We start from the raw sequence: 21,058 nt of genomic DNA, 5'->3' as shown, positions 1-21,058 counted from the left end.
CAGTAGCACTTACACACCCAACTTTACATTTTTATTCCTGTCTATATCCTGAAGGTTTTTACAGAGGGATTTGTTCATATATAATTTGCTTGATTATATACAACATTTTATTCCCCAAACAATTGTGAAAATATGTTTTCTGTCTGTTTTAAAATATTTTCTGAATTCTGGAGTGACAAAAATGAGATACACAAAATTCCCTCTGTAAAAATATTTGACTCTTAAACGTAAAAATAAATAAATAAAAAATTATGAAACTGACTTCCGGTGTGTAGATTATTGCACTCTTCGCAAATTAGCGCATATTTCATTAAATTTAATTTGCATATTTATACCTAATATTTTAAAAACTTGTAATACAACAACAACAAATGTTTGTAATTATCAATGTAAGTAAGGTGATAACTATTAGTTTTCTTACCCTATTCACCCGCAGTGTCTAAAAAATATTATCGGTACTGTACACCAATCCTATTTTCAATATATAACAGTATATACTTCATCTTCCTAAGAGAATGTGATTGCAAAATTACTTTCCAATGTTTACTAGTGACGAATTGGAAACGCTAAATGACGTCAGAACAGTAGTGTACACGCAGACACAAGTTTCCGGAACTGACGCGCATGCGCACTGACCGTTTTCACTATTGAACTGAACTGTTGCTCGGTAACTACCGGGAATTAGCGGCTTTTCTCGGTCACATTTGAACGACCATCACTGCCAGAGGAATCCAAGTGCCATATTTTGTGTTCACCGAGAGGATTTCAATCACAGGACCGCTGAATTCATAAATCTCAGAGGATGGCTGTATTATTGGCGCATTCGTCCCAGATGTAGCCGAACGGTGAGATCATATTCCTGCGTTCATACAGATATGTGTCTCGATAAACACATCTGACAGCGTTTATTCAGTCTAGTCCATCTCTCCAAAACCTTACAGACCTACTTTTAACTATCAAATAGGTATCCGTTTATCCTCGAAACTGTTCTCGGCCTGATAATACGTTAACTGTGGTTGTTTCATGCTCAGACGTTTATTGTGGTTGCGTTTCAAAATCTAGTGAGCTGCCTACCTAGAGAGCATGTAGGACGTGTTCGATTTGTTAATTATGAGATTGTAGATGAATGCTGTCTATGTAAACACATAACTACAGCGTAAGACGTTAATGGATCTATCGCTTAGATCCAGATGTGAACGTCTGTCTACAAGTGAACTTGTGAACGTTACGTCGTACTGATAAAGCGTTTTTTTTTTTCACTTCCTCATGTCAGAACATGCCACGTCTCCTCAGCACACCTGCACACGTGTGAAAGACCCTGAATATGAAAATGCCTTGAAATATGATGTCATGGAGGAATACACCTGTGCCGAGAAGAAGCTGCCAGTAAAGTTTTGATTCGTCCACATCCACTGGTTCATCCACTCCAGCAATGGGAAGGCAAGTACAAAACTGATGTCATTTGAGGAAAGTTTTTTTTTTTCAGATGGAAAAAGTTTTTGTGAAATTTGATGTATGTAGTGGCAAATAAATTCTTAATATTATTTTCTATTAATGATTTGTCTTCTGGTTGACAAACCCTTTGAAGTCAGCATAAAATAAGAATAGATGGTTTTTGGTTTCTAAATGCACAATCCTGGTCTGATTGTGAATGAACTGCTGCAGACATTAAAGCTTTTTCCACAGTGAATTACAAAATAGTAATTTCAACTTTTTATCTCACAATTATTAGAAAAAAAGGTAGATTTTTTTAAATCTCACAATTCAGACTTTTTAACACAAATTTTGAGAAAAAAAGTCTGGAAAAAAATCTGAATCTTAGAAATGGAAATGTAGAAATATTGAGAATTTTTTTTTTTTTTTCTTAGAATTGTAAGTTTATATTTCACAGTTCTGAGTTTATATCTTGCAATTCTGATTTTATATCTCACAGTGCAATCATTTATTTTATTTTAATTGATTTATTTTTTATTTAATTATATTTTTCATTTTTTCTGTGGTAGTAAGAGGCTTCCATAAAAATCCAATTAAGTTAATTAAAATAAACAAGTCTGGAAAAAAAAATGAGCATACTGTTTTTTTTTTTGTTTGTTTCCATCATGGAATAAAAAGAGTTTATATTTAGCAGAATTTATATCTTGCAATTCTGATTTTATCTTTAACAATGCAATACTTTTTTTATTTTAATTAATTTTTTTAATTTAATTGTATTTTTTTATTTATTATTCTTTGGTAGTAATAGGCTTCCATAAAAGTCCATTCAAGTTAATTAAAATAATAAAGTCAGGGGGAAAAAATGAGCATATTGTTTATATATATAATATATATATATATATATAAATCCACTTAAGTTAATTAAAATAAACTAGTCTGGGGAAAATAAATGAGCATGTTGTTTTTTTTTTCCCACATGGAATAAAAAAAGTGTTTATATTTAGCAGTTTTGAGTTTACATCTTGCAGTTCTACATTGTATCTCTCACAATGCACAATTTTTTATTTTCTATTTTAATTGATTTATTTTTTATTTAATTATATGTATATTTTTTATTCTGTGGTAGTAATAGGACTTCATGAAAATCCACTTAATTAAAATAAACAAGTCTGAAAACAAATGAGAATATTGGGGGGGGTTTCCACCGTGGAATAAAAAAAAGTTTAGATTTATCAGTTCTGATTTTATATCTCACAGTGCAATTATTTTTTAATCATTATTATTTTTATTATTACAAAATAATAATAATTTTTACAATTATTATTTATTAATTTATTTTACATTTAATTATATATATTTTTTAATTATTCTGTGGTAGTAATGGGCATTCATAAAAATCCACTTAAGCTAATTAAAATAAACTAATCTGGGGGAGAGAATATTGTTTTCTTTCCACCATGGAATAAAAAAAAAAAGAGTTTACATTTAGCAGTTCTGAGTTTATATCTTGCAATTCTGATTTTGTATCTCGCAATGTAATTATATTATATTTTATTTATCTTTAGTTATTTTGTGGTAGCAAAAGGCTTCCATACAAATCTCCCTAGGTTAATTAAAATAAACAAGAACATACTTTTTGATTCTAATTTTTAAGGCAAACATTTAAAGGATATGTATTTATTTATTTAGACTGACACTACTCTCTGCACTGGCATTAGCATAGCTGTGTTCATTGGATGAAGCTAAAACACCATATTCATTATATAACCATTCTACAACCTAACCACACGTTCTGCTTTTGCAATGGTAACCACAAGAAACTTCAAAAGAACTGTTTAACCATAACTGAACAATAAACACTAAACGTCTGGTCACATTCACTGCTGTTCAGTAAATTTTCTCAGTTGAAGTCCAGTCATTTCAATCGCAATCCACACAATTGGGAATTTTGTGTGAGGGTGAATGGTTCTGCCAAGTAGGTCATGTGCATGTACCAACTGTTTACCAACAGAAAGCAGCTTGGTTTAAAAGTGACTTCTTTTTGAGCTGTGCTTCATACATCACTACACTTTACTGTGTTGCTTTTAGCCTTTTTTTATTAAACTAAATTGAACAAGCACCAAAAATCGTTTTTTTTTTCTATTGCGTGTCTATTGCGTGCCTTCTCCAATTTTAGCCAAGCTGAAAGGATCCAGTAACCATAGTGATAGATTTCTCATCATTATTTTTTTCTCTCTCTCTACAGGATTAGCATTTCCTGCCTGTTTCCAGCATCCTGGCACTTCAGCCTGTCTCCGGTGGTTCTGCCACGGTTCCTCTTGCCTTCCTTCAGGCAGCTGCTGCTGCTGGGTCTGTTGGCTGGTGTGATGGGGTTGCTGTACCTCCTGCTGGTTACAGGGAAGGGCCAGTACAGCTGGTTAAGAGAGGACAGACACATCCACACGTAAAACACCTATCAGTTCTCATCAGTTCTCTTATTTCTGTTGTGCATATCAGCAAATCTTATCATTTTGATTGATGTGTCTCCTCTAGACGTTTGGGTCGGGTGCCAGATATGGAGGCTACGGACACCAATAACCCCAACCTGAATTACGGGCTGGTGGTGGACTGTGGCAGCAGCGGCTCCCGTGTGTTCGTGTACACCTGGCCTCGGCACAACGGCAACCTGCATGAACTCCTCGACATCAAACAGATGCGAGACAAGCACAGAAAGCCTGTAGTGATGAAGATCAAGCCAGGTCAGTGTAGGAATGAATGTACAGAATGATGGCTTGGAGTTGTGAATGGTCAAAATTAGGGCTGGCTGACACTATCAATTCCTGATTTTTAATCAGTTCTCGTTTTGATGAACCGATATTGAATCCGAAGAATCAGTCTTTTAGTCTATACTGTTGTCTGTTTATAGTGCTATGTTGCTATTATGAAACAAAGTCTCAGCTTTCAAACTCCGATGCAAAATTCAAAATATTGTTTTGATGCTCTTCAATATGGCATGTCAGATCTCTTTCGCCTGCTTGAGTTTAAATAGCGGTGCTTTCTCTTTATAGCGAGTTATAGCGTGAAATAAACATAAATGAACTTCAGAAGGTATATTGAAAGAAACAGCACAAACAGGGCGTAAAATAAACTCTAACTGCAGATAAAAGTCAGCATTGACAAATAAAACCACTATAACAATGCTTGAGAATACTCAGTATGGTTTAGCGTGATTACCAAATCGCAAAGACTGTGTTGTAATTATGTAAATATGTAATCTGTGTTATGATCTTTTCATGTAAGCCACTTCTGAAGAACTCCATCTCTGCAAGTACCATGAATTGCTAAAACATGCATATGATATGCCAGTTTTTCCAAGTTTGTTTACCATACAAATGTAAATTATTATTTCAAAATACTTTACAGTTTAGTAGTGTTAAAGTCATATTTATTTATTGACTTAATTAAATAAATAAATAAATATTAGAAATAATAATTGTAATAAATAAATGTCATGTCTCATGTAACCTCTCAATCAGTGTTATAACTATGAAAAGATGTCAGTAAAACTGCTTGTAAACCATGCTGTTTAGCGCTAACAACTTAACTTGGGAAAGCCATTTAATATCCATAAACTCTAGTCGCCTGGAAAATCTTCAGAGAGGAGCACTGCATTACATATTCCTTATATTTTACTTAACTTGTCATTATAACTTTCATTTAACTTTATTATTTAATGTACAGCTATGGAACAAATGAAGGGATCAATTGAAAAGTTTCTCTGGTTTTACTGGATGTACTAGATGTGAGTTTGAATAAAATGTTAATATTTGTTTTATTTTATAAAGGTCTGCTAACTTTTCAAACTTTTTTCAAATTTCAAATAAAAATATTGTCATTTTGAACTTTTTTTCCCCCAGAAAATGAATTTTTCAAAATAACATGTTTTCATTTGTTTTTAAGTGGAAATTCAGGATTATTCCAACAATTGTTGATTTCTTAAAGGAGAAGTACTTCCAGAATTTAAATGTACTTCTCCAGTCGAAAAGAAATTTTTGAGGAAAGCATTCCATGATTTTTCTCCGTATGGTGGACTTCAATGGTGGCCAGTGGGTTGAAGGTTCAAATTGCAGTTTCGGTGCAGCTTCAAAGGGCTCTAAATGATCCCAGCCGAGGAATAAGCATCTTACCCAGCAAAACAATGTCAATTTCCAAAAAAAAAAAAAAAAAAAAAGAGTAAAAATGCATATACTTTTTAACCATAAATGCTTGTCTTGCACTAGCTCGACTTCACACACGTAGTCATTTTGGAAAGTACCATCCCAGTGTTTACAAAGCGAATGTGCAAAGAAAGTCAGACGCCCTTTACAAAAAAAGGTAGAGCAACGATGTTGGACAATTTTGAATTTGGACGAGAAAATGAGATTAGAAGAACTAACCGTGCGTGACCTTTCCAAAGTGATTATGTTATGCGGGAAGTGCAAGACAAGCATTCATGGGTAAAAAGGATATGAATGTTTTATTGTTTTGACTGATTGTTTCACTAGATATGACCCTTATTTCTGTGCTGGGATCATGTAGATCATGTGAAACTGCAAATTGAATCTTCAGCCCGCTGATCTGCATTAAAGTCCACTATATGGAGAAAAATCCTGGAATGTTTTATTTAAAAAACTTAATTTCTTTGTGATTGAAGAAAGAAAGATATGATCTTGGATTACATGGGGGAGAGTAAATTATAAGGAAATTTTCATTGTTGAAGTGAACTAATCCTTTAACTCTTCTAAAGTTAAAACATTGGTATTGTGTTGTCTAAAAATAAATATAAACATGTCTGAAAAAGGAAAACAGTAGTTTACCAAATAAAACAAAAATACGTTTTACTCAACTGTAAATCGTAAATCCAGAGAAACTGAGAATTTTCAAGTGATCTCTTAAAGGGGTGCTATTATGCTTTTTCGCTTTTTGAACTTTAGTCAGTGTGAATTTTAGCAATGCAGCACGGAGAACCGCTTCAACAAGCCACAGCACAGTGGGTATAAGCATACAGTGTCAACAGCTTCACTTATAACGCAAGTGTTTTTTAAAATGCATAAACTTGCACTAGAATAGGCTAGGCTAATCAGTGATGATGTTCTTTGATGATGTTAGTCTGCTTTTAGCCTTATGCTGGAGCTGGTTTCGGGCAATGAAACTAAGTGTGTAAAATAATTAAATACATTAACACGATAATATCATGTATTGGTGATCTCGCAGGCTGACGATAGGACCCAGCACTACTGTAGTGTATTATTTACTCACCCTCCATGGATCCTAGGTGTATATATGTTCCTTCTTTCAGATGAATGCAATTGGAGATATATTAAAATTTATCCTTGCACTCCCAAGCTTTAGAATGGCATAGACGGGTGTTTCTTCTCATCAGTCTAAAACAAGTCCAATAATGTGCATCCATCCATTATAAAAAGTGCCTCACATGGCTTCGGGGGTTAATAAAGGCCTCCTGTAGTGAATTAATGCGTATTTGTAAGAAAAAAATCCATATTTAAAATGTAAGAATTACTTTAATCTAGCTTGCGCTAACAGTTGTACACAGAACTTGCTGCTTTGGCAAGAGGCGTGGCAGCACTGAAACACCGTCTAAGCTGTTCGCCAATCGCAACGCAGTAGGACAGCTAACCAATCACAACACATTCAGTTTGTCCGAAGGCGGAACTAATCGAGCCATTTGTGCCAGGCTGGGAGAAATGTATTGTAATAATGTAAATTATGTTAAAAATAATGCATATTTCAAACCACCAAGCATGAAAGCTTGTTCAAGTACACCCACAAAACAAAATCACGACTTCGTAAAAGAGCATAATAGGACCTCTTTGTATGTTTGAATAAAAGTTATTATAATAAAACCAAAACAACTAATACAATTTAAATTTAAACTGTATTTGATATACATCCAAATGAATTGGTATATTGAATTGAATCAAATCAATTGCTTGTGAATCGAATCTAAATGAATAAATTTGTCAATACCCACCTACATATAACACTAGCTGCTGTCTGTTCAGGTATTTCAGAGTATGCATCCACACCAGACAAGGCCAGCGACTACATCAGCCCTCTGCTGAGCTTTGCTGCTCAGCACATCCCTAAGAACAAGCACCAGGAAACGCCTCTCTACATTCTGTGCACCGCCGGAATGAGAGTCCTGCCTGAAAGGTGTCCGATCACACTCTCGCACAAATATAAACCTCATATTAGCCGCACACTGTGAGACAGCTGCCGCATGTGCTAAGACTGTTTGTTTGCAGCCAACAGGAGGCCCTGCTGGAGGATTTGCGGACTGACATTCCTGTAAATTTCAACTTCCTGTTCTCTGACTCCCATGTGGAAGTTATCTCAGGCAAACAGGAAGGTAAGACCCTCCTCTAGAGTCTTCATTTCGTAAATGTTTTTGAAAGAATTCTCTTGGTGCTTAGCAAGGCTGCATTTATTTGATCAAAAATACATTTAAAAACTGTAATATTGTGAAATTTTATTACAATTTTATTTTTTCAGCTATATTTAAAAATGTAATTGATTATCATTCTAATATGCTGATTTGATGCTCAAAAAATATTTCTTATTAATGTTGATCTTTTTTTGGTAACACTTTAGAATAGGGTACACTTATTCACTATTAACTGTGACTTTTCCCTAAATAAATTTCTAATTTGCTGCTTAATAATAAGGTAGTTAAGATTAGGGTTAAGGATGTAGAATAACGTCATGTAGAATAAGGCATTAATATGTGCTTAATTAGTACTAATAAATAGCTAATATTCTAGTAATATGCATGCTAATAAGCAACTAGTTAAGAAACTAGTTAAGAAACTTTTTTTTTTTCTTCAGGATTTTTGTTGAATAAGTTCATAACAGCATTTATTTTTGTAAAAATTATAAGTGTCTGTACTGTCACTTTGGATCAGTTTAATGAGTCTTTGCTGAATAAAAGTATTATTTCTTTTTACTTCTGAGTGAAAACTTAAAATCAGTGGAATGTTTTTATTTATTTTGCAGGAGTATATGCATGGATAGGCATCAACTTTGTTCTGGGCCGCTTCAATCATGTTGAGGATGGTAAGTGATATTTTGCTGTTTCTTTCTCATAACAATTAATAGCCCCTACAAAAGTTGCTTTTGAACTACCCTCTCCTTTCTGTTTTTGTTATATATATTGTCCTCTTGTTTCTCAGAACATGAGGCAGTGGTGGAGGTGCAGGTTCCTGGTAGTGACCAGCAGGAGACGCTGGTGCGCAAGCGTACGGCTGGTGTATTGGACATGGGCGGCGTCTCTACTCAGATCGCATACGAAGTGCCCAAAACTGTAAGCTTTGCTTCTCCACAACAGGTTATTATCTATGAAAATTTCCCGTATTTTTAAAAGCTGAAAGTCTGGCTTTGTCATTCTCATTCTCTCATTCTTGTTCTCCTGGTACTCTGTGGTCCTTGGCCCAGTGCAGTACAAAGCCATGGTGAATTTGCTGAACTGATGCCTTGGACTGAGATAAGCCTGCTGCATGCTCATATAGCAGTATGGTGCTTAAGCGCTGAGAACAACACTAATCGCTCCTCAGCAGTCATTTTTTAAAGGGGACCATATTCACTATTTTTTTCTACTTCTCTTTAAGTCTTTTACAATATCAGTAATGGTTTCTTAACACCAAAAATATTGTATAACACACTCTCATTGCAGTTTGAATTTTGTTTTTGTGAATTGGTGGCGTATTTATATTCCATCTAATTCAGATCACATTAAAGCTAATTCGTACGACTTTGTATTTACAGTCTTATTCATATTAACTTAATTTGTAGAGTCTCATTCGGACTAATACACATAATTGGATTTAGGCTAATTCATAAAAAAATTTTCTGACTAATTTATACAGTCTAATTCGGATGAATTTGTATAGTCTCTTTGAGACTAATTCGTACAATCTTATTCTTACTAGTTTATATTGGCTGTTTTACAGAATTGGTGCAAACTGCTGTCCCACATCCAAAAAAACACATATATATATATATATATATATATATATATATATACGTCATATATATACAGTCATGGCTAAAAATATCAGCACCCTTGCAATTCTATCACAAAATGCAACACTTCTCTCAGAAAAATGTTTCAGTTGTAAATGTTTTGGTATTCACATGCTTACTGTTTTTGTTTGCACTGCAACAATTCTGATTTTTCTGTTTTTGTGTTTCAATGCAAACAAAAACGTTGAACATGTGAGTACTAAAATATTTGCAATTTGAAACATCATTGTTTTAGTAGAGACAAAAGGGAACATGCAACATGCAAGTTAAAATTCTGCAAGTATACTGAATTATCAGTCAAGATGTTATTATAGTGTTTGGTTCAATGTATATTGAGACTAATGAATGCTTAACTTTGAAATCAGTATGATCAACTTTTTGCCTTTTATAAAGAAAATGTGGATTCAAAATACAACAAATCTTATAAATCACACTTGAAATATTGTTAAAATTGTAATTGTTATTGATTTACCTCTGAAAAATATATTTACAAGGAAGACGTAAGCAAAATCTTAATAGGTCAATATAACCCATTTTATTAAATTATATATTTCTGTGTTTTGGTAGTGACACATTTGGAGAGAGGACAAATATTCCAGACTTTCTGAAAATACAATGTGAGAATTGCACAATTACTAGAAATGTGTACCTTGGGTTTTATTCAATTTGTGGAAAAGGACACAGTTTGAACCAGTTTTGTAGAATGGCTCATTTGAATTCATACAGCCTCATTTAGACTAATTTGTATAATCTAATTCGTACGAGCTCCTTTTATATTAATTTGTACAATCTCCTTTGTACAGTCTCATTCATACTATTTCATACAATTTGTTTGTGTCCCACTGAGGCTTTGGTTTAGTGTTAGACCTTCATGGTTAGATGTGTTTTTTTTTTTTTTTTTTTTTATGTATTTAATGTGATTTAAAAAAAAATAAAAAATCATACAGCTTCATATGAATTCTCCAATTCACAATTTTATTTATTTATTTTTTTTTTCTTTTCATATGACCATTTTATCCCTCTCTGACTCTCAGAATTAAAGTCCACTTCCAAAGCAAAGATTCACATATAATGTTCATGTCTTTCTTTCTTCAGTCGTAAAGAAATAGTTTTTTGAGGGAAAATATTTCAGGATTTTTCTCCATATAATGGACTGATATGGTGATTAAATGCGGCTTCAAACGATCCCAAATGCAGTTGTAAATGATCCCAGCTGAGGAAGAAGGATCTTATCTAGCAAAATAATCGGTTATTTTAATAAAAATAATATCAAAGTCAAATACTTTTTAATCTCAAATGCTCGTCTTGTCTTGCTCTCCCTGAACCTGTATTCTGGTTCATGACAGTTAGGGTATGTCGAAAAACTCCAATTGTATTTTCTCCCTCAACTTCAAAAATCATTTCAAAATCATCCTACATTGCTGCAGAAGTACCAACCCAGTCTTTGCAAAGTAAACATGCAAAGAAAATCAAACACCCTTAACAAAAAAGGTAAAACAGCGATATAAGTCGATTTTGAAGTTGAGGGAGAACATGAGTTTTTCGACATACCCTAACTGCCATGAACCGGAACAAAAACAGTCCAGGCAGAGTAAGACAAGACGAGCGTTTGGCATTAAAAAACAACCGATCGTTTCGCTAGATAAGACCCTTCATCCTCGGTTGGAATCGTTTACAACCACATTTGGGATCAATTGAAGCCGCATTTAAACTACATTTTGGAAGTTCAAACTCGGGGCACCATATCAGTCTATTATATGGAGAAAAATGCTGAAATGTTTTCCTCAAAAAACATAATTTCTTTATGACTGAAGAAAGAAAGACATGAACATCTTGGATGACAAGGGGGTGAGTACATTATCTGTGAATCTTTGTTTTGGAAGTGGACTCCTTTAATCAAACAGGCTATTTTTCCTGCCTTTAAGGCTTTTATATGTAAATTAGATGATTCTGTTTATCTGTTTTTATTAGTGATATGGCCCCTTTAATGAATTTTTGATCATTTAATTGAATTCCAGTGATTTGGGTAGAGTTTCATAATCTAATTTTAGCAATCCATGAATTTGGGGTGTGTGTGTGCGTGCACGGTTTGTTTTTTCAGAATATATAATATTTAACTTAATTCTGTATGTTTAATTGTTTTAAACAGCACAAATCCTGATGGCCTCTAATCTGACATAACAGGATGCATCTGGAATCAAAACACAATCAGAATGAAGTGTTCAGTGTTCTAATCATGTTCTTTAGTATTTTTCAACATCTGAATTAGAGCTTGAGCTATTAAAGGAATGTTCTTAATCGACGCATGTTGAGCTCAATAAACCGCAGCGTGCTGTCGATTACCACTGAAAAGAATTATCATCTCTCATTTTGTAAAAACAAAATGACCATTAATAATGAATGAGTTTATATGCCTGCTAAATGGCATTTCTTTTGTAAGAATTTATATAAATGCAATACAAGCTGCACATTTCTGTTTTTAAGCCCTCTAGATTCTCTTACCTCATAGCCTTCCATTTTAAGTGCATTGCTCTAAATGTTCATTTTTACTGAGTGATGAGTCACTAATTTTCTATAGTAATCAACAACATGCCACAGATGCTTTTGATAGAGCTCAACTTGTTCTGAACCTCGAACATTCCTTTAAATATCATTGTACAAATATGATGCTGCTTCTCACTTCACTTGCTTTGCTGCCTCTGTGTTTAAAGAAACTTGCAGTTCAAGCGCTTTTCAGAGTAGATGTGTATTTTTAGAAGATGCTCCACAAGGAACCTCTGTTAACACCTGTTCTCCACTACTGTCTTATATTTCTGTCTGTGTTTTGCTGTGTGCTACCAGGAAGAGATAGCCAAGAATCTGTTGGCGGAGTTTAACCTGGGCTGTGACGCCCACAGAACAGAACATGTTTACCGCGTTTACGTCTCAACATTTTTGGGTTTTGGTGGAAACGCGGCCCGCAAGAGATATGAGGAGAACCTCATCAGCACCACTCAAATCAAAAACAAGTAAGATCACACGTGTTGAACATGACCTCGATGATGTACACTGCTACTTATTTATTTTTTCTTTAATTCATCAAGGACACATTAAATTGATCAAAAGTGACTAAATAATGTTACAAAAGATTTCTTTTTCACATAAATATATCACAGTTTCCTTGAAAATAATAAGCAGCACAATTGTTTTCAGCATTCATAATAATAATAATGCATGCCCTGCTGTAAATTTTGACCGGTTGATGGAAAAACAAGCTTTTGTGGATTCTAATTAAACAATTCAATTATACAATTCAGATTAGGTATGTAGAATTATTTATGGAGCCGATAAGTTGCATATAATAATTTATTAATCAGTTATTATTTTGACTGAACCCTTTTCTTTGTGTAAAGACTGAAATGTGAGGTTTACCATTTTATGAAACATTTTCAAAACATTTCGAACATATTATCAGATAAACTGTTGTCAGTCGTGTTGTCATTTAAAATCCAGACATCACTGGCAATGTTATTGGCAAACAAAAAGTCATTTTATTTGTTTTTTATTGATTTTAAATATAAAACTTGGTGAAACGATTTATGTGTCAGCACTTTTTGAATTTTTCCAGCACATTTTGACAACACCGTGCTAATTTTGGTCACTATAATCATGATAAGAAAGGGAAAAAAAAAAAAAAACATATATAAAAAAAAAAAAATATATATATATATATATATATAGTCATAGACAGCTTGATGGCCAAATTGAAAGAGCACTATACATGATGATGGATAATTATATTTTGCAAACATATTGTCAATATTTGATGTCGCCAAACATTCCATAGAAGGTTCTCACTGATCCTTTCCGTCTCATGCTCTTGTCTCTAGGCTGCTGGGTCAGCATCAAGGTGAGAGCGCAGACTCACCCATCCTCGACCCCTGCCTGCCAGCTGACCTCCAGGATGAGGTGGGTCCTCAGGACCAGAGAGTTCACCTGCGTGGCACTGGAGACTTCGACCGCTGCCGTCTGCTGCTCCAGCCGTTCCTCAACCGCACCAACGACACCAGCACATCTCTGAACGGAGTCTACCAGCCGCCCATCGACTTCACCAACAGCCAGTTCTACGGCTTCTCCGAGTTCTACTACTGCACTGAAGATGTACTGCGCATGGGAGGAGACTACAACTCCACTAAATATTCGAATGCTGCTAAGGTACACTGACATTTTACAATATGTTAATGCTGCTCTTTTTCCATAGAATCAAGCACTGTGGCTGTCATGTTTCAAAAAGAGAGATTACTTCTGTTGTATGGAAAAAAGCAGCATTAGCATTCTTCAAAAATTCTCTTTTTGTGGTGCGTAAAAGAAAGTTAGAAGAAAGAAACTATTTTTGTTGCAGCGAGTGTTTCAATGATCCAACCCTTAAAGGGATCATTGGATGCAATGTTTACTCTTTCTTGTTGTTTGAACATTAATGTGTGTTGGCGGTGTATGTACAAATCTACCCAAAAATGAGCAGCGCTCATTTGCGTTTAAAGGAACAATCCTTCAGAATGGGTTGATTTTTGCAGAGCTCATTTTGACAAGATAAAAAGGGTGTTGTTTTACACTACCATTGAAAATTTTTAACCAAAGTATATTATAGACTTTTCATTAAAGAATCATATCAACTTGTGGAAAATGGGCATCTGATTACCCCTTTAAGTTTTGTTCTAGTGATTTTGACACAGGATATAACAACAGCTTTGGGGATTTTTGTCCCGCCTTGTGGTGTTCCCAGTCAAAAATGACCAGCCTAATAAATTTCTCATTATTGCATTTGTTTTGATTTTTACTGACCTTATCCATGTCATTTCAGAGTTACTGTGCCACCCAGTGGAAGACCTTGAAAGAGCGTTTTGATCGGGGACTTTACGCCTCGCATGCTGATCAACATAGATTGAAGTAAGTTTAAAATACAAAAATCCTAAATACAAAGAGGCAGTATTGACTACTTCTCTCTTTAGTATGAAGGTGTATGGTAGAAAATAATACATTAACAGTTTGCCCATAGCAAAAGTGAGGTGATCAGACTGGAGAAATGTATAAACGGGCCGCTTCTCTCTTCCCGCAGGTATCAGTGCTTTAAGTCTGCGTGGATGTATGAGGTGCTCCACTCAGGGTTTGCATTTCCAGCGGCGTATGAGAATCTCAGGACGGCCCTGCTGGTGTATGACAAAGAAGTGCAGTGGACACTAGGAGCCATTTTGTACCGCACACGTTTTCTACCTCTAAGGTACAAACATACACACATTAACTTGTTTTTTGAACCTTCTTTTCCTTTAAATTAAAACAAATTGTTTTAATTTAAAGGAAATGATCCACAGCTGTGCTTTTTTTCCCCCAAATGTTTTTTCAGTGTGTATATATATACATACATACATACATACATACATATATATATATATATATATATATATACTATGGCATGCCGTTCAGGAAATAATTATATTTATAGTATGAAGTTTGAGTATATGGAACAAAACTCTGAATATATATATATAATGAAAATCTGAGTATATGAAATGAAAGTCTGAATATATGGAAGGAAAGTATGAATATATAAAATGAATGTCTGAATATATGGAATGAAAGTCAGAATATATAGAATGAAAGTCAGAATATATGGAATAAAAGTCAGAATATATATATAGAATCAAAGTCTGTATATATGGAATGAAACTGAATATATAGAATAAAAGTCAGAATATATATTGTGTATATATATATGTATATGTATATGTATATATATATATGTATATGTATGTATGTATGTGTGTGTGTGTGTGTGTGTGTATATATATGTGTGTATATGTGTGTGTATATGTATATGTATGTATGTATATAGCAAGGATGCATTAAACTGATTACATTTGTTACAAAAAATCTATTTTAAAAACTCTGTTCATGAAAGAATATTTTCACAAAATATTCACAAAAAACTGTTTTCATCATTGATAGTAGTCAGAAATTTTTCTTTAGGAGCAAATCATTATATTAGAATGATTTCTGAAGGATCATGTGACACTGAAGACTGGACTAATGATGCTGAAAATTCAGCTTTGATCACAGAAATACATTACATTTTAACATATAATAAAAACAGAACATTGTTATTTTAAATTGTAATAATATTTCACAATATTGGTGTTTTTACTGTATTTTTGATCAGTGAGTAGAACAGGCTTTTTGAACATTAGTGTCAACTAACTTGACAAGTCTTATTTTAAAGTCCGAACTAACCTTTTTCTCACTTTAAAATATTTTGTGACTTTAACTACTAAAGATAATATATTAAAATAGTGGCCAACAACATTTCAAAACGTTTAATTTTCATGATTTTGTAACACCTTTGCCCTGTAAATTATCATCTTCCAACTGTCATTTTCCTGAAATGGCATTTTGCTAATATGAGCTCAGTCTCTCAGAGACAGACATGTAATTTTAGGTTTTGCTTCTTAATAATATTGCAAACTGCTGTTTAAAATCTTTTTTTCTGTAGGATCTTATAGCACATTTTATAGAGCGACAAAGAGTATTTGAAAATACACTAGCAACAAATGTCATATTACTAACCATATTAACACAAAACATTTATTAAATACAATTGAGGTCAAAAGTTTACATTCACCTTGCAGAATGTGCAAAATGTTTATTATTTTACCAAAATAAGAGGGATCATACAAAATGCATGATGTTTTTATTTAGTACTGACCTGAATAAGATATTTCACATTAAAGACGTTTACTAATTTCTGATAGAAATGACCCCGTTCAAGTGTTTACATACACTTAATTTTTAATACTGTGTTGTTACGTGAATGATCCACAGCTGTGTTTTTTTTTTTGTGTAGTGATAGTCTTGTTTGTCCTGAACAGTTAAACTGCCCGCTGTTCTTCAGCAAAAAAAAATTCTCTTTTCACACTGAGAGACTCATATGCAACTATTACAGAAGGTTCAAACACGATACATTAAAAGCTGGAGGTGAAAACTTTTTAAATATAAAGATCAGGGTAAATGTAACTTATTTTGTCTTCTGGGAAACATGTAGGTATCTTCTGTAGCTTCTAAAGGGCAGTACTAAATGAAAAAAAATATGATATTTAGGCAAAATAAGAAAAATGTACACATTATCTTTCTGTTCAAAAGTTTTCACCCCCCCAGCTCTTAATACTTTGTTTTTCCTTCTGGAGCATCAGTGAGTGTTTGAACCTTCTGTAGTTGCGTATGAGTCCCTCAGTTGTCCTCAGTGTGAAAGATGGATCTCAAAATCATACAGTCATTGTTGGAAAAGGTTCAAATACACAAAAATGCTAAAAAACAAAAACAAAAACAAAGAATTTGTGGGACCTGAAGGATTTTTTCTGAAGAACAGCGGGCAGTTTAACTGTTCGTAAGTGTTTGTAAGACAAACAAGGGACTCATAAACAACTATCACTAAACAAAAAAACACAGCTGTGGATCATTCAGGTAAAAACACAGTATTAAGAATCAAGAATATGTAAACTTTTGCACAGGGTCATTTTAATCAATTCAGCAATTTTATCTTGTAGACTATATGTAAACATCTTTTATTTGAAATATCTAAATCAGGTCAGTACTAAATAAAAAAATAACATGCATTTAACATTTTGCAGATTCTGCAAGGTGTATGTAAACTTTTGACATCAACTGTATATATTTAACTAAAGTCTAGTTATTTGACAATGTAATACCAAAAAACCTATTTGTGTGCATTTCTGATGTTTTCTTGTGTTTTGGTTTGTCAGGGACATCCAGCAGGAGAGTCTGAAAGGCTCTCATTCTCACTGGCATCACAGCTTCTCCTTCATGAACAACCACTATCTCTTCCTGGTCTGTTTTTTGGTGGTGGTTTTGTCTATTCTCCTTTACCTGCTCCGTCTCAGACGCATACATAACCGCTCCACACTCCTGCGCAGCGCCTCTGCTTCCGTCCAGTGGCTGGAGGAGGGCCTGGGTTCACCAGACCTCCCTGTTACCCTATAGGGCCGGACCCTGTCAATCAAACAACTGGCCAATCACTGGAGGAGAACTCTCCACTGGACCTCTCCAATAAAGACGCTTTGGTTTTTAAAACACTTTGTCATGGTTTTGCATCCTATCACGTCCCTCAATCGTCACATCACTGTTTGGATTTTCACAAAATGATTTGCAAGGGAATCTACATGACATTTGCAGCCAAGGCTAGTCAAATTTGTGATATAATGTGAAGATGGTGAAGACTGGAACTCTGGAAAAGACCGTATGGAAAAGACCTCTGATCATCTTTGATGTTTAGTTGTTTATTTATTATTCGTCTGAGGAACGCTAAGGCTGCCTTTTGATTTTCAATGTCACTATCAATGTGAAAGAGGACATGTGACTGGAATATGGTCCCCAATTTGGATTTATATACTTCAGAGTCTAGACAAGGTTCTGCCGGCTGTCGCCTTGACTCAAGACTGTACGCATAATTGAACATTTATTAAATGTTTTGGTTGTGCCAAAGAGAAACAGAGTGAGATTCTTTTTAAAAGATGACTTAAATGTTTTTACCACCAAAACCTTTTTTTTTTTTTCTCCTCTCTGTTCGGTACAATAGAAACTCTTGTCTTAGAACTTTGTTCTTGGGATTTTTTTTAGACACTGAAGTTGGACTGCTTTGATATCGTGGTAGAAAGCAAATCTGTTTTGAAAAGATCATTTTTTTTCTACCCAAAACACCTTAGAAAGAACAGCGCGAAATATCAGTGCATGACTGCTGAGGAAAAACAAGAAAATGGCTCTCATTTTTAATTTTTTTTGGTTAAAGGTAGATGCTTTCAGTGATAAATATTACAGTGTTACAGTGTTACAGTGACCGAATTACTACTTTATCACTGGCACTGCTTATTGCTTGTCTGTGAGTGTATGTAGGATTGTGAGCATGTGTATGCACACCTTTATTTTATTTATTTTTTCTGTTTTTTTGTTTTTTTTAAATGCCATCACCTATCATTTCTATGACTTTACATTGGGGTTGAGCTGTAAATGTTGTATTTGAACATAAAGAGCTCTATGATGAGAGTCAGTGCAATATATTTCGGGGTTGAATCACAATTTTGCGCTCCAGCTTGCAATTTATAATAATAGTTCACCCAAAAATAAATTGTCATGTTCTCCCAAACCCACATGACCACTTCTCTTAATGACTAAAACAATATTCTGACAAATGTATTAGTCACGCAGTTACAATTAGGATCAAGATTTTAAAAGCATCATAAAAATTCATTGCGCATAAGTGACCCTGAACCACAAAACCAGTCATAAGGGTCAATTTTTTTTATTTGATTTGATTTTTGTTTTTGTAAATTGAGATTTATACATGATCTGAAAGCTGAATAAATAAGCTTTCCACTGATGCATGGTTTGTTAGGAAAGGACCATTTTTGGTTAGGACATACAACTATTTGAAACTCTAGAGTCTGAGGGTGCAAAAAAAAAAAAAAAAAAAAAAAAAAAAAAAAAAAAATATTGAGAAAATTACCTTTAAAGTTGTCCAAATGATGTTCTTAGCAATGCACATTACTAATCAAAAGTTATGTTTTGATATATTTACAGCAGGAAATTTACAAAATATCTTCATGGAACATGATCTTTACTTAATATCCTAATGATTTTTGGCATAAAATAATAATTGATCATTTGGACCGATACAATATTTATTTTTTTTGGCTATTGCTACAAATGTACCCATGCAACTTAAGACTGGTTTTGTGGTCCAGGGTCACATATGATCTATGTACTGTATTCTAAATATGAGGTATTCTGAAGCCAAACAGTACCTTTGTGTGAGAAGCAATATTATGACTTAAAAATATAGTGCATACGTTGAATGGGCAGTTTAATGACACTTTGTGGTGCTTTTTGTAATTTTGACAGTCAAAGTCCTCATTCACTTTCACTATATTGAACTAGTGTATTTTTTTCGAAATTCACCCTCTGCATTCCATAGAAGGAAAATCTGAAAATTCTAAAAATTCTGAAAATTCTGTCATCATTTACTCAAGTTGTTCCAACCTTGTATGAGTTTCTTTGTTCTGCTGTGCGGTTAAAAAAATAAAAAATAAAAAATATATATATTTTGGTAAATGTGTGTAACCAAACAGTTGCTGGCGCCCATTGACTTCCATTGAGTCAACTTAAAATAATTTGTTACCCTGCTGCCTTAATTTTAAGTTCAGTCAACTCAAAGTTTAATCAAGTTGAGATGTTAAATTGTACTAAATGACAACTTATATTTGTGAGTTGGTTCAACTTAAATTTTTAAGGTAGCTGGGTAACAAATCCAGCTTGTAAGTTTAACAAATCAAATTTTTAGTTTAGTCAACCCAAATATCTAAGTTGTCACTTAGTACAACTTAACATTTCAAGTTGACAATTTAAAATTTTAAGGAAATTGGGTAACAAATCATTTTAAGTTGACACAACTTGTTTTTTACAGTGTAGTGTGTTTTTATCCATACTGTGGAATTCAATGGGGACCAACAACTTGAGGATGAGCAAATGATGACAGAATGTTAGTTTGGGTGAACTATTCCTTATATTTTCTACCTTTTCTTTTCTTCTTCTTCTGCTTTTTTACGTTACAAGGATTGTAGGGTTTAGTTAGGATGTGTTATGACAGGATGCCAGTGACAAATGACAAAACAAGCATCTAAAAGCCATTCGGGATTTGTATAAGCAGTGTTCACTCCCTTGGTTGAATGTGTAGGTCCATGTATTTCAGTACGAATTCTCAATGACTTGTTTTTCCTCAAACAAAACCTCTGATATGGGTTTGTTGTTCGTGTCTCTCTTTGGAGAGTCAGTCACTGCTGTATACTGTTGGTCTTTGTCAAGCACAGGTACCATATTCACACAAACCCTTAAACAAGTTTGCACGCAAAACATCAGTTCAATATTGCTGTTGTCAAAGATAAAGAAAAATTAAGAATTAACAAGTGTTTTGTGTTTTTTTTCTTCTTTTTTTTCCTCCTAAAGTAAAACTAATAGACATGTACTGAAGGTGAGACTCTTGACCAAGACAAGTGTTGAATTCTTCACGATCAAGAGGACTTTGTGTCAGTGGTTTATTTACGATGTCCTCTGGACGGAGAGGTTAAACCCTTCTCGTTTTCACGTCTCTCAGAGCTGTAAAGAGTGACTGACCCCTGTTTTCTCATTCTTGTGTTACAAAGCAAACCTGAGAGAATGTTAAATGACCAACCATGTGGTCTTCAGCTGTCCGAGGGAACTACACTTATGGAAACATTAGGTTTGTTACTTCCTGTAATTAAAAAAAAAAAAAAAAACACACTTGACACTAAGTCGGTGCAGATTATTGAATGAACTATTCCTCACAGCCGCATTTTCACTTGTGAAAAATCAAATATGGTGTTTACCAACACACTCTCATAGCAAACTGTAACTATTTTATGTTTTGGCAAATTGGTGGTGAATTCATGTCGATCTGCTTATGCATCACAGAGTGTTAGGGGTGAACATTGTAGATATTTTTTTCAAA

General features: G+C 33.9%; 1 protein-coding gene across 2 annotated transcripts; it reads left to right on the top strand.

Annotated features, from left to right (window-relative positions):
- Window positions 1-625: 625 nt before the first annotated feature.
- Window positions 626-18,645, top strand: entpd4 (ectonucleoside triphosphate diphosphohydrolase 4). 2 transcript variants are annotated; one of them, XM_051116958.1, is made up of 13 exons: window positions 626-845; window positions 1,274-1,440; window positions 3,680-3,877; window positions 3,967-4,172; window positions 7,476-7,626; window positions 7,719-7,822; window positions 8,467-8,526; window positions 8,643-8,773; window positions 12,334-12,500; window positions 13,362-13,686; window positions 14,333-14,418; window positions 14,588-14,749; window positions 17,283-18,645. In XM_051116958.1, the coding sequence occupies exons 2-13, from the start codon at window positions 1,433-1,435 to the stop codon at window positions 17,518-17,520; spliced, it is 1,836 nt and encodes a 611-aa protein (XP_050972915.1). In that variant the 5' UTR covers window positions 626-845; window positions 1,274-1,432; the 3' UTR covers window positions 17,521-18,645. The 2 variants fall into 2 exon arrangements, with proteins under 2 accessions (XP_050972915.1, XP_050972914.1); XM_051116957.1 differs by having other exon boundaries at window positions 8,643-8,797.
- Window positions 18,646-21,058: the final 2,413 nt, after the last annotated feature.

Source organism: Labeo rohita, chromosome 8 (genome assembly GCF_022985175.1).
Source record: "Labeo rohita strain BAU-BD-2019 chromosome 8, IGBB_LRoh.1.0, whole genome shotgun sequence".
Classification (NCBI taxonomy): Eukaryota; Metazoa; Chordata; class Actinopteri; order Cypriniformes; family Cyprinidae; genus Labeo; species Labeo rohita.
Note: the sequence above shows the minus strand (reverse complement) of the source record. Positions and strands in the feature narration are given on the sequence as shown.

Coding starts and splice junctions, on each gene's coding strand:
- entpd4 (XM_051116957.1), top strand. Junction 8,527..8,642: donor CTTCAATCATGTTGAGGATG/GTAAGTGATATT, acceptor CTTGTTTCTCAG/AACATGAGGCAGTGGTGGAG. Junction 13,687..14,332: donor AATATTCGAATGCTGCTAAG/GTACACTGACAT, acceptor ATGTCATTTCAG/AGTTACTGTGCCACCCAGTG.